At 44.8% G+C, this 14,277-nt stretch overlaps 2 protein-coding genes across 2 annotated transcripts; one reads left to right on the top strand and one right to left on the bottom strand.

Annotated features, from left to right (window-relative positions):
• The first annotated feature begins 2,434 nt into the window (after nt 1–2,434).
• On the top strand, nt 2,435–7,037 carry nfkbib (nuclear factor of kappa light polypeptide gene enhancer in B-cells inhibitor, beta). The gene is made up of 6 exons (XM_035383885.1): nt 2,435–3,307; nt 3,528–3,645; nt 4,362–4,563; nt 4,988–5,076; nt 5,425–5,667; nt 5,810–7,037. The coding sequence occupies exons 1-6, from the start codon at nt 2,775–2,777 to the stop codon at nt 5,852–5,854; spliced, it is 1,230 nt and encodes a 409-aa protein (XP_035239776.1). The 5' UTR covers nt 2,435–2,774; the 3' UTR covers nt 5,855–7,037.
• A 1,633-nt stretch (nt 7,038–8,670) lies between these two features.
• Nucleotides 8,671–14,276, bottom strand: LOC118208909 (proteasome subunit alpha type-6-like). Its single transcript, XM_035383888.1, has 7 exons — nt 14,029–14,276; nt 13,147–13,241; nt 12,609–12,690; nt 12,212–12,367; nt 11,679–11,857; nt 11,172–11,266; nt 8,671–9,796 (listed from the first exon to the last, which is right to left on the bottom strand). Exons 1-7 carry the CDS (start codon nt 14,102–14,104, stop codon nt 9,739–9,741), a joined length of 741 nt encoding a protein of 246 aa, XP_035239779.1. The 5' UTR covers nt 14,105–14,276; the 3' UTR covers nt 8,671–9,738.
• Nucleotide 14,277: the final 1 nt, after the last annotated feature.

The following is a 14,277-nucleotide window of genomic DNA, read 5'->3' on the forward strand; positions in this document are numbered from 1 at the left end:
GTGACATTGCAGCCTGTCTCTTAATTCTTGCTCTCTCTTTCCCTCTCTCCCTCCCTTTCTCTCTCTTGTTCCTCCACATCTCTCTCTCAGTCCCCCATCCTACTTCATGCCTGCTTAGTCAAATTCAAAGTGAACACTGTCAGACCCCACACCCCTCAAACTCATACATTCCCCATAATCTCAGCTTCTCCCCCCTCAGTCTTCTCCATACACCTTCTCCCTAATTCTGATTCACACTCCACACTCTGCTCCCAATTCTCCCCGTCGCACGAAGCACACATTCTGCCCTAGCGGTGTCTTTTGCACACATCCCCTCCCCACCCCTACCCCACCCCCCCGCATCATTACTGTATCTGATGTCATTTATATTTCTGTATCCCATTTAAACAGCTCTTGCAGGAGTAGTTGAGGTAGAATAAATAAATAAATAAATAAATAAATCCTTGCTCAAGGGCACAACGGTTGTATCACACCTCAGATGTTCCCTGTAGTGCTTTTCCACTAACCCCTCTCTCACCACCCTGTCGCACACTCATCGCGCTCACTACCACTCCCCCCCATCCCTTTACCCTAACTTTCTCAATGTCCTTCTCCCCTTTCCTCCTTCTTCCATGCCCTCCTTTCTTCCAGCCCTGCGCCCTGCATTAACAGGTGAGGCAGGAAGCGGTTGTTTCAACTCTCCATCGATTTAAACCCACGCCTTAATGGGGTGCTAGACCTTAAATAAGCTTAAATAAGCACCACTCGGCTGATGATTTCTGGACCCAAAGTCATCAGCGTACTTAAGGCCCAATGCACAAGGCAAGGACTAAGAGGAGCCTTGCAGGAAATTTCAAGCCTGCCAGAACAAACAGGATCAACTGTTTTGGGAATTTTCCTGAAGTAAACTCCTGTTTTTTAGGTTATGGTGTGAGCAAGACCGATGGCGGTGTATTGCTAAATCGAGAAGGAAAAGCAAAGCTTCCATAAGTCTTGCCTGAGCTATCCTTTGAGTGTTCAGCTGGCTTATGCACATTCTCAGATCAGAATGTGTTTTAAGACTTATGAAAACGGACTTGAAAATCAGCTTTTAAGTTTACCCAGACATAATATCTGTTTTATCGCCTTTGCACATCCGACAGCAATCTCTGGGTCCCTTAGGAGCTTTGTGTAGTCAATCAGCTGCTGTTGAACCAAAAACCTGTGATAATATCTTTCAGGAAAGAACTACAAAATGCTCCTTGCACTTGACCATTGGAAAAAAACTATACGTTAAAGGCAGATTCTTAAATGAATATTAATAAGATTAAACATGTCTTCATAATAGAAATAAACACTCAAGTAATTTCCCCCTGGTACACACTATCTAGTCTGTGTGCCTACCTAAACCTGAGCATTAAATTGCTGAGAGTTAAACTAAACTCCACTGAAATTACCTTCAGGGCGCTCATTCATTACCAGAGGGCTACTTAATTAAGTAAGCAGCAATACGATATTTGCAATTGAGCAACATTAAATAAGCAAAAAAATAAAACATAAAATAAAATTCTCACACAGCCTATTGTACATTCCATGATATTGTACAAAAAACATCAATCAAATTTCGTTTTTTAAAATATTTGAATTTTTTTGCCGAATACTGCCTACACGTTCAAATGTATGTAATTCCCCCCCGCAGTACAGCATGAACCTGCATGTAGGCTACTGTTTCTTATGTAACATTTACTGAACGGCTGAATGTCCCTAAAAATGGCGACTATACAGAGAGGAGCTGTTGACACTGTTGGCTCAAGGGCACTCACGTGCAGTACCTGCGCCAGTGCTTAGAACCCTCTTCAGTTAAAACAGGGGTCTGAAATTATAATTTTATACGTGAAACATAAACGTTACTATGGCTTACAGGTTCCCCAAAAATACAGACCACTTCGTGGGAAGATTGTAACAATGTTAACCTTTCTTGAGAAAACTGTTCCTTTGTTCTCATTCTCAAAACAACACACTAGTCGTCGAGGAGGACGGTTCGAGTCAGGTAATGTTTTTGTGTGTGAAGCGTGTGCGCCACCTTGTGCTTTTTACTGTTACATTTAATTTTCACCGTTTTATGTGAATGAACATAACTATCATTCGCAGAATTACATTATGGTTATATGGTTTTAGCTATGAAGTAGGTCGCCAACCCAACAATAAAATCATTTTCGTATGGAGTTTTAGATGATAGCTTCGTTATTCTTAGCGCTTATGGATTTGCTTACCTTAAATCATAATGTATTTTCGTGTGCATATAAACACAAACTGAAATACGTAGACTACATATATAATCTGAGTATATAAACATCAACGCCTTATTCATATATTCAGATTTGATTTGTCAAGAGAAATGTCTTCGGTTGTTACATTTCAACTTCATAACCCACATAGCTGTGCGAGAAAACAATTGGTAAACTTCCGGCTTGGAAAGGAAGCTTGTCATTGGACAAGAGTGGAGTGCAGACACTAGATATGATAAGAGGGGCGATTGGGAATTCCCCGGAACGGAAAAACACCTTTCGTCCGATAGAAACTGAAAATACATGGCTTTGAGTTCTTTAGTAATACGCAAAACTCAAACGATTAAGATGCAATTCGATGAAAAAACTCGCTAGCCGTCGCAGCGTTTTCAGCTGTCCTCGGTTCTGTCTACAAATTTAAGGGGACCACTTGCACCCTTAAAAGGACATAAACATCGCTGCCTTGTCACTGTAAAATATTGCATACTTCTTGTCGTTGCTCGCTTTAAAGCCCGTTTTCTGGTCCAGATGGAGGACATGCAGTCGCAGACGGTGCAGTCGCAAACATTACCAGATTCTGGGGATCAACATGCACGGCCTGAGTTCGGCATCGGATTCGCGAAACACGAAAGTTCCAAAGGGATCCATGCAGTCCAGTCGGAAGAGTGGTGCGACAGCGGGCTTGGTTGTCTTAGTGGCGGGGCGCTCGGCCTCGATGTTGCATTTGGTAATGAAAATGAGTCCTCACGAGCCTGGGAATCTACCCCATCCACTACCGTCAGCACCGAAACCAGATCCGAACCCCGGCCCACGGACTCCTGCGTTTCTCTTGGCTGTGGTGAGAGACTGGACTCGGCTTTGGGTGACTCGATAACGGATGAGATGTTGAGTTGCATTTCCCAGGGAATGGGAACCATGCGATTGGGAGAGGGAGCTGGAAGCGATCCGGTAGACCGGAGTAGCAACCCGATCGGGGAGGATATACAAACGGGCCCGCCGGAGGAGCGCCAGATGAGGGAGATCTTCAACACCTTGAACTTTGTGTCGGAGGACGGAGACACGTGAGTACAGGTTAAAAATCAAACTGGTTTGACCAAATAAAACTGGTCCCGGCTACTGGTAATGGCTAATTAGATAACGGCAAAGGTTGGGGTTGTTTTGGTGCCCTTTCAGAATAATTTGTAACGTACTATTTATAACGGGCTTTGCTAATGAACTCCTTATGCATTTCTGTGCTTTATAACAATAGATACACACCGCTCGTTCTCTCCTGTCTCACAGGGCACTCCACTTGGCACTCATCCATGAACACTGGGCCTTCGTGCAGTATCTTCTGGGGGTGATATCTCTGGATCAGAGTTTTACGCCCTACCTGGACATCCAAAACGACCTGGGGCAGGTGTGCAGCGCGTGTGTGCGCCCTTGTTTGCGCCCCACTGATATTTTACTCCTGCTGTTTGAAGGTGCTGGTACGATGATGCCTGGTTGGTACCAGTGCAGTGTCCGGGATTGAAGTACCATTCGGTTCATCTGATTTTTATCGGGCCTGACATGAAACACGATGTCTACTTGTCTCTGCTCTCGATGTGACTTGAAGTTTGTCTGTGAATAAATGGAGTCCTCTTAATTTCTGCATCTGTCACCCTGCCCTTTCTTTACATTTCTTTCTTTCTCCTTGTCCTTCTCTCCTTCCTTATTCTAATGCATGGTCTTTTCTCTGTTTTTCTCTCTCTAGCTGTCTTTTTTTGAGCCACAGCGTAGCCGGAAATATTCATATAGTTGGGCCTGCATAGAACTAGGTGAGCTAGAACTACCTAGGTGGGCATTCACAATTTCCACCAAGGTAAATGGGTGGACCAGGATATTATTTAGGTAGCCACGGCCCAGATGTACCTACAGAGTCACCTTGAGCCTTTAAGAGTCTTGTGCATTTCCTCCCTCTCTAACAGTCCCTCCTCCCTTTCTCTCTTTCTTAATTCAATTCCATTGCCAACGCATTTGTCTACATTATTGAAAAACAAAGGTACAGAAAACAAATATATGGAAGATGTATGTCTAATGTAGTGGTAGCTAATGGTTGATCTCTCTCTCTCTCTCTCTCTCTCCCTCTCTCAGACGGCACTCCACCTGGCAGTAATTGTAGACCAGCCGGAGTGTGTGAGGGGGCTGCTTTGGGGGGGTGCGAGCGTGGAGCTGCAGGAGCGGGGGGGTCACACCCCGCTGCACCTGGCCGTGCGTGAGGGCAGGGTGGCGTGCGTGCGAGAGCTCACCTCCAGCCCCACCAACCCGGAGCACCTGCGCATCACTAACTACTCAGGTACGGAGCCGCGGGCCTGCGGAGACATACTCACACACGCACACACATACGCACGAACATACGCTTGCACAGACATACACACGTACACACGCATGCACGGGGATGGATCTAGAAATTGTTTGTGCAGGGAAGGAAGTTTGAGAAACAGGCCCCTCTGCACATGTGCACATATAAAATGCACGCACCTCTCGGTGTTTCCTGGACCCACTAGTGCCTGGGAACTTTCTCTGCTATATCTCCTTAGCTCTGCCCCTGCGTGACTTGGGCCAGCCTCATGCTCAAGCCTTTTCTTATCCTCCCTTTCCTCTTCTCACGTATCTACTTTCATTTCCTCTCCTTCTTTCCCTCTACCATCCGTCACCTCTGATCTCTCTCCCCTGGTGCTGACTTTTGTCCCCCCTCTCTCTCTCTCTCTCTCTCTCAGGGCTAAGCGCTCTGCACCTTGCTGTGCAAAAAGGAGATGAGGACATCGTGAAGATGCTGCTGGATGCAGGCGCCGATGTCAACCAGAGAGTGAGTTGGATCAGACCAGTTTATGGCCATGACAGGAAGTCAGTCCCAGCAGAATGTAGCAGTGAAGTGACTGTCAGCAGCACCTCACAGTTTTACCCATGTTCCACATGAGTACTGTCAGGCCTTATAAAACTACAGTAGCCAGCAGCACCTCACAGATTTACCCATGTTCCATATGAGTAATGTTAAACCTCATAAAACTACAGTAACCCATCGAATGATTCACAACGACTTCGTATTTTCTCACTCCCCCCCACAACTGTTGCACAGCCGAGTTGGGTGTGGGGTGAGAGGTGTTCTCCATTGTGGGTGACAGTTTTTCGGACTTTCCTCTCGCACCCCTGCCAGGACCTGAGCGCGGGCCGTTCGCCGATGCACTGGGCCGTGGAGTCTCAGAGCCCTGGGGTGGTGCGTCTCCTCCTCAGGGCGGGAGCCGCCGTGGACCAGCCCTCGTACGCGGGACACACGCCCCTCTACTGCGCCATCCACAGGCCCAACGGGGAAGTGCGCCACCTGCTGAGGGAGGGAGGGGGCTCTGCGCTCTGGGGCCGGGAGGAGGAGGAGGAAGAGGAGGACCGGGAGAGTGAGGAGGTGAGGGGGAAAGGACGGGTGGATTGGGGAACCGGATTCTTGTTCTGGGCCCAGCTCGGGGGACAAGCCAGGATGTGGCGGGGAGGGGAGTAGTGAGGACCGGCTTGGTTCCAACGTCCGTGTCTCCATGTTGTCTCTGCAGGAGGAGTTTGATGACTTGATCATCAACGGCCACCGTGTGCTGTAACCCATGAGTGTTGCCATGGAGACGAGCCAGCAGCCTACAAACACCGTGCCATTCCATGCAGCACGGCAGTTTGGAGACTGAGCTATGTACCTGTGTGGGGTGTGTGTGCGTGCGTGCGTGTGTGTGCGTGCGTGCGTGCGTGTGTGTGTGCGCGCATGTGTGTGTGTGAAGACAGTCCGGGGCATTTTCAGGCAACTATTTTAATTATTGTACCCTAAGTTAGATCAAACTGCTGTTGAAGACAACCATGCTCTGGGGTTATGACATCTTGTGTGTGTGTGCGCGCGCGCGCGTGTGTGCGTGCATGCATGGGAGAGAGAGAGAGAGTTAGATGGCATATTTTAGAATACCACACTGGCTGAGTAGTCCTCTGTAAAGGACTGTACCATTATTGTAGAAGGTATTCTGGGGGTGGGGGTGTGTGAAGGTGCTGGGTTTGGACTTGAGCTTGTCCATCTCTTTTACTTTATAGTGTTTTGCTTCCAGTGCGACTGCCCAGCGTGACATAGTTCAGGTTCAGCTTTAAAGTTTGCAGCCCCGAGTTTGCTTCTGTAAACTAAAGAGAGGTAGTGCCATTCCGTGCTCCCAAATGAACCTGCATGATTGAGGTTAAGTGGAAGAAACCACACTGGGAGCATGTTGAGTTGTTAGCTTGGCTATTTCTGTAAATTGATTATCGACTTAATATTTTTGAGGCACCACGAATTGTGTCGGCTTTCTTTTACCAAAAGGATTGCAAAAGATGCTTAGCTAAATCGGGTGGCGTGGGTAAGTGGTCAGATTCAAAGGTGAGTGACAGTGTACATAAAGAGGGGAGAAAGAGAAAGGTAGGGAACAAAAAGGAGGGAAATTGGAAGTGGGACAAAGATGGAGTGGAGAAGGGAGCGAGAGAGAGAGAGAGAGAGATAAGGGAAAAGGAGAGTCAAAAAACGGTGTTGCCACACTTAATTTTGCTTTATTGCTCTTTGTACAGTAGCTTGATTGTAAAGAAATACTGTCTACATCAGTGCATGTGTATTCCTCTTTTTTCTATTAATCTTGAAGAGTACTGAACCTCCTAGCAGTGACGGCTTGAGCTGACTGTAAAACGGATAGATTCCTGTCTCGCTTTTTGCTTTTGTTTTCTTCACTAGAATGCTTTCCATGAGGAAAAAACTTAAATAAACCATTAAAATGAGATCGATATGGCCTCCTGTCTTTGTCCAGTATATCCACGGGTGATCATGTAAGCACCTTGAGCCCTATCCACATGCGCATGCATGTTAACCATCTGAAGTTCAGTGTCAGTACAACCTTGATATAATCAGTATGACCTTGTATTGATACTGCATACATACAGTTGCCTTCAAATGCATTCTCAATCCATACTGTAACAAAAATATGATTTAATAAAGATACTTGATACATGAATTATGCATGAGTGTACATATGATATTCAAATGGCCAGCACAGTCCAACAGAATATGTATTACAATTAACTGCAGGTTTTTCAAAATGCAATTGTTGCTTTAAAAAACCAAAACTCATGAATATCTCAAAATACAATCCTGTATAGACCTGCTGCAAGTTTCTCTTTTCTGGAAGTTACTATCAGCTTCTGCTAGCATGGGTGAAAATTCAGTGCACAGAATATGTCAGTATTTGTATTTGTAAAGTCAGCTTTCCAGAAATTTAAGCTAATTTTAGATTTTCTGACCTCAAGTCAAGTATGACTGTGGGGGGAAAAATCACAGAACAATTAACTCTTCACTGTAGCATCCATTATCTAGAAATTTGAGGCTGTTGCTGGTCAGTTCTTCGCCAAGAAGAAGCTTCCAGGAAATTTCACCATAACAAGCAGAGAAAACAGTTTGCTAAGGACGGGAACACAAACAAAAGAGCAACGGTTGGAGATGATTTCTTTCTCTTGAGAATGTACTGGCATCCGCCAGATAAAATGTCTCACAAAACCCCCATTCATTAGCAGCTACACAAATCTTGTATTTATAGCAGAGGAGTTACTGTAAAGAAATGCACTCTTGACTCTTGGAGAAAAATGGAAGAAAACTCATCACACCCTATTTTTATCCAAATTGGTATTTTCCATCATATGTATGACAGCCTATTGCATCAATGTAATGTAAGTTGGGGAGGAGGCAGGCTAACATTAATTTCCTCCAAAATGGCTGCAGTTTGCCAGTTGCTGATTTCCCGGGTGTTCCCAGTGAGGCATAGGCAGGAAAGAATGCCAACTAGCTGGGCTACGTCTGTACTCTGAACTACAGCATTATGCTGAGGAAGTGCTGCTCTGATTTGAATGGGAGTCAATGGGATTTTTTCCAACTAAGTCACAAGTGACCCAATTTTTTCTCACATTAATGAGCACAACAACTTTGAATAATTGAGTAATAATGTTAGGATGGTCAAGAAAATTCACCATTGACTTGCATTATTGCACGTATATGTTATCGGTTAATCCACCATCTTTGGCCTTCCACTTGCTGAGCTGCCACAACTCCAGTGGTGAAGCACTGCTCAGCGGTTTGACCTGTCAGCTGACTACAGGCATCCAGTCACAGAGAGGCTGTGTCTAACGGTGCTATGACCACATACACACAGTCCGCACTGCCATTGGCTAGCTCAGGGGTGGGAAATTCCATTCTTGGGGGGAACCAGTGTGCCTATAGTTTTTTTTTCTTCCACTAATTGCCCTGGCTTTATACAGAGAACTCTTTGCAATGAAAGCTTAGATCACAGACTAATTCCCAAAATATATTTTCAGAAACCTTAGGCTTCTCTTGCCCTTTGAAACATGGTGGAAAGAAAGCAACACTGTATTCCTGTTTGGGGATGATTTATTTAGCAAGACTGTGATCCTGGGGCACAATACGGATGAGATGGCATTGAACAAATAGGATAAGCCTGAGGCACACATGGAGGCTGATTGGCTGAGTGGGATCATGTGGTTCAGAGGGTAACAGTCACAAAATGTCATCAGCACACAAACACACACCATAGTATGTGGAACGACAGGTGACACGGACAATGTGAAGAAGGGAATGTGTAGATTTACCTGTCATTGAAGTCAAGTGAACACATTGAAGCTTACTTCTTATTGTGGTTCAATAGAATTTGTTCATGTTTCAGTAAGAATGATTAAGAGCTGTAACAACTTTTCACTTATGCCAAATAAACAGTCACTGGCTGTGGTTCCATTGGAATTTTCCTTGTGTGTAACGCAGTCTATTTGCTGATCTGACTGAATTTTATGGTCAAAATAAAATTTCCAATAAGCATGTTACACAAAATTGGCAAATTGCTTTATAAAGTTGTACTAATTAATGTTAACGGACACATAAGTTGAGTGTAAGTACAGCACCAGGCTAGTCTTGACTAGTCACAGCCGAAATGCTATCATGATCTGTTTTCTGAAATAAATTTTTATGGAAGGAAAGATGTAAAAATGCAAATGGTTCACAGTAAGCATTTGATGTTCTCTCAGAGTGGTTAAAGGAGCACTACAAATTAGTGTAAGTAAGCATGCTAGCATGCTAGTCTGTCTCTCTATCTGGTAATCAATGTGTAAAAAATATTTTGTGACAACAGCCAGTTTGGGAAAGACAATATACAATATACGTTTTGTGACATAATTCAGATTGAACTACTTTATTCGATACCCACAGAATATGAAAATCAAGGTGCTGACTTAGATGCAAGTTGGGATGAAATGTCATAGGAATTTCATGTGTGTAAAAAAATCCAGATGACATTGCAGCAGCCAGAATATACACATTTAATTGTGCTGAGACACCAGAGGCTTGCGCCATTTAAAAACCTCCTATGGAAACCCCCGCTATAGCCTGCCCGTCAGTCTGTCTGTGGCTCTGGCTGATATGAGTGTGCGTCTATTCCCTCTCAGCGATGGCCGACAGGTGCCCTTCGATCTCCGCTTCAGTGAGTGTCCTGTTGGGAGAGCGGCAGGGCCGGATTAATGGGCATCCTTCCTTAAATAGCCGGAGCTGTCGCTTGTTCGATGGCTGTGTGTCACAGCACCACCTCCACCAAAACGCAATGCTGTTTGTCCAGTCGTATTCTGATTTTTATAGACAACAGGTTCCATCGTTGTTATAGCATGTAGGTCAATGGAGACACAGTGACAGCCTGGCAACCCAATTAGAGTTTCTGTGCAAGGCCAGTGTTTGTGTTTTCTTGTTATAGACTGTAAAAAAAAACTTTTTTTTATTTTAGCAAAATTGCGGTCTTTCACTAACCAACAAACTAGTTTGTTTAGTAGAAATCTAGAACATTTCCAGTTTCTATGTTGGTTGTGCACATGCAGACACACAATCTAGGGCAAATCTGACTGTGCTCTGTCCTAGAGAGCCCAGTCAGAATAAGACTGGATTGACCTCTCTTTCCTCTCATGGGGTCACCCCCCCCCCCCACCCCCCCACCCATCCCCCAGGGAAGTAATATAATACTGCAGCTACCCAACCAGCAGAAGCTACAGAGAGGGGGATGAATAGCTGCCATTCAAATACTCAGTAAATCAATCAAACTTTGCACTCATTCTGTGTATTGTTATTTACAATCAGGTTGCCGCACCATGGACATTATCCAGAGGGTATTTTAAAAAACAGAAGGAAAAAAATAACTTGAGCCAGTGGGAAGAAAAAGTGAAAAATTACTCCCTAACTACTTAACTGGCAGTCTACCCGAAATCCTGGATGACGGTGAAATTCAACGACTCCAAAACATTTCACTCCCATGTTAGGTGAAACCAGAATGTGGACAGAGTATGAACACTACCAAAAGGCAAAATTTAAAAAGCAAACTATTCAATCTCTGGATAAAGAACAGTAACTGGCTTGAAGCCACTGGATATTTTTATAATCAGCTGACAGAAATAAAATATTGTCACAAGCAAACTAGCATGTTTCTATTCCAGGACTACTTTCAGAACACGTATGGTCGATTAATTATGCACATATTAAATAATCAATAATCAAGTTTCAATAATCTAACTCATCATCTTTAGGGAGTGCAGTCCATGAACCAGTAGAGGCACATATAGTTCTTTAGAATGGCATGTTGATGGGGATAAGACAGCATAGGATCCAGATAGCCATCATAAATACACACGGATGCTCCAACTCTGATATTACATTATATGGCAATATGAACTCTACCAATAGTGACATTTTATTAAAGGGGTTTTCTGTGGATATTTTAAATGCATACTCATATCTCTGTTAATAGGGTTTGGATATGTGTGGCCACAGAAATGTGGATAGCTGGACAAGGTCAGAAAAAGAGCAGTGCCAGGAGGCGTCCCTACCTGAACTTGGGGCTGGCTTTGGTGACCACGCCCACCTCCAGATCGCTGCTCTTGAAGTCCTGGGACAGGACTGAGGACAAGCAGGAGATGGCCATCTACAGGAAAACAAAAGTGTGAGAGGAACCAAGTCACCCTAGTGCTGACAGAGCTGGTGCCTGGGATAAGATATGAAGAAGTGAAATATGCTCAGAGATATGCTGAGACACAATGAGACACACTTGCATGGTGAGACACATAGACACAGTGAGACAGCCAAGGGGCCAGGACCAAGTTTTGTTTTTGAAGCTCACTTCCTGGGCCCTGTTTATGAAGCAGGATTACTGAGTCACCTAGATGACTGTGCTGAGCATAACCTGGAACCCTCCCAAATCTGGCACACGGACTGAAGTTTAAAAAAACTTCAAACTACAGTTTTTTACTCAGCGCAGTTGTCCACTTAACTGAGTAATACTGCTGTGCGAAATACCCCACGCTTGCGTATGTTTGCACTAGGTGGCTCTGTCTCACCTCCACAGTGTTGTCATAGGTAAGGTCCGGCTTCTTCTTTAGCTTCTTCTCCAGGTAGCTGTTGGCCTCCGTCTGCTTGGCGCCGACGCCGGTGGCCCGGAAACCGCAGAAATAGCCGGCTGGGTCGCACTTGTACAACACGGGGCCAAAATGGGGGTCCACCGCAATTAGGATCATAACTGTGGGAAGGGGCAGGACACAGGGTGTCTGTGTCACTGATCTTTCCTTTATTACAGTAAATAAGAAAAGACTGACGGAGGAAGAGAAAGGGAGAGAGAGAGAGAGAGAGAGATAGGAGAAGAGTGGGAGAGGGGGTAACAGTGGAGGAAAGTTGTGAGTGATAGAGAACTGATAGAGTGGAATATAGGGAGAGAGAGTGAGTAGGCACTGGTAGAGTGGGCTGTTAGAAGGAGAGGGGTTAGAGCCAGTAGATAAACAGAAAGAGAAAGAAAATAGATGAGTAGAATGGGGTGATAGAATGAAAGAGGGATTGAGGCCTGTAGAGAAGGCAAAAGAGAGAGAGACAGACTCACCGCAGCCCAGGGGTCTCATCTCCGCGTTTTGCGTGTAGACCTGCGAGATGTCCGCCAATCTGCGACACAGCATGTCTGCTGTGACATCATAACCGAACTTGTACTTGTACTCAGCAGCCTCCAACCGTGCCCGATGCACCTGGGACCGGCTATCAGCTGCAGAGAGCAAGAAAGTGAGTGAGGGATGCAGCACTGCCTGTGTGTGTGTGTGTGTGTGTGCGTGCGCAGTCACCAAAACAACACTCATACATGTAATGACTGTGTGAAAAACACACACACACACACAGTCGTTACATGCATGAGTGTTGTTTTGGTGACTGCACCTGTGATGCCACTGTCCAGAGCACAGGTGCAGTGTGCAGGCCATGTTGGGTGTGAAGTGGGGGGGTTCCCTCACCGTGGTGTCCCGTCATCACGCAGCCAATCCGGGGGGTCAGGTGGTACATGTTGCTGAAGGTGGACGCGTCAAGCAGCTTGTCCTGTGGTCACGGGGACAGTTTGTAGTGAGTGTGATGTCGTAAAGCCCGGTGCAGGCCTATATCTGGACAGATTATTATACTGTTTCTGCGTCTCATAAAAGCCCATACAGTTTCTGTTTGGCAAACTGTGCAGGTCTCAACAGCAGCAATATGAACAGTGTGGCTGGACTCCGATGCTCATGTTCGTTTTCGGACGCTGTTCAGTTGCGCTTCGCAGCATGCTTGTAAAGCACTTGACTCCAAAGCGGGACAAAGCTTCATGTCAGAATTTGACATCACTTTAAACGAGAAGTGCATGCAGAACTGATCGAATGTTGTGTGGGACAACGGGTTAGCCAAAAGGAGGCGTAACAGAGTGCCAACCTTGCGCTAACATTACAGCAATGCCTCACGCATAATCTGAGAGCGTCACTTTGGCGGGACACCAGTGTCACCCTTGCCGTCCACCTCTCTTACCGGAACTTTCTTCTGCGTGACAACCACGGAGCAGTCTTTCCCCCTTAAACCCACTGACGTCAGACCACTCTGGGCGATGGCTTTGAAGGCATACTCTGAGGCAGATAACGTCAATCAATCAACTCGTCAGTCAATCAAGCAATTCATTTAAAAAATATTCTGTCATTCACAAAAAAATGAGAAAGAACAGTGTTTAGAAATCAACAGAAACTGAATAAACCAGAAAAGCACAACAGTTTGCTGAAAAACCAGAACAGATACAAATTAACCCTTAAATGACATTAATATTTACGTAAGCCTAAATGTATTCAACAACGTGATACATTTAAAAAAATATCAAAGTGACTCTATTATTAGTAATTCGTGTCAAAATATGCCATATCATAACAGTTAGCCTACATCGTAATTGTTTATGTTGAAACCACGAACAACCCCCTTCGAAATAAAAGAAACACTCATTCGTTGGCAGCAAGAGCAGTACTGTAAAAATACATCCACACAACACGCCAGCGTTAGAAACCAGAATAAATGGATGCATAAGAAATAGTACACACGTATCCAAACTCCATGAAAAAAGATGGCTAAGGAAACAAACAGGCGACATAGAGATTGATATCTTTTAAATAGGCTACTTTTCGCATTCATTTGGACTTCACTGCACGCGACTTGACATTTTGTCGACATAGCATTGTAGCAGCTACGTTGAACTTAATTCGTTGATTTTGATTACTCTGTCTTTGGAGTAACAGCTTGTATAAATAAATAAATAAATAAATAAATAAAATAAAAAAACATTTCACACCAATGCGTTCGTTGTCTGTTAGCGTTCTGGTGCACAAGTTTAAACGGAGAAAGCAAAGGGAGATTAGTGCATGTCCTTACCGACTTGATAGAGGCGGCCTTCAGGTGAGAAAATTGTAATGTGTCGATCAAACCCAGCGTTCGAGCCCCGGGCCATTGCTATACCTTAAAATAATGTTAAAAATGAACAACACATAAAAACACTAACTTTACTATCTGTGATCAGTGAAATGCCCCTCAACGTATTTGTTTTGTGGAACGGAGGGCGAATATGAATAGGAGACGATGATGGTAGGTATTATACTTCCCTGAGTTAAACTCTTTCACTTT

The sequence above is a fragment of the Anguilla anguilla genome, chromosome 12 (assembly GCF_013347855.1).
Source record: "Anguilla anguilla isolate fAngAng1 chromosome 12, fAngAng1.pri, whole genome shotgun sequence".
Lineage (NCBI taxonomy): Eukaryota > Metazoa > Chordata > Actinopteri > Anguilliformes > Anguillidae > Anguilla > Anguilla anguilla.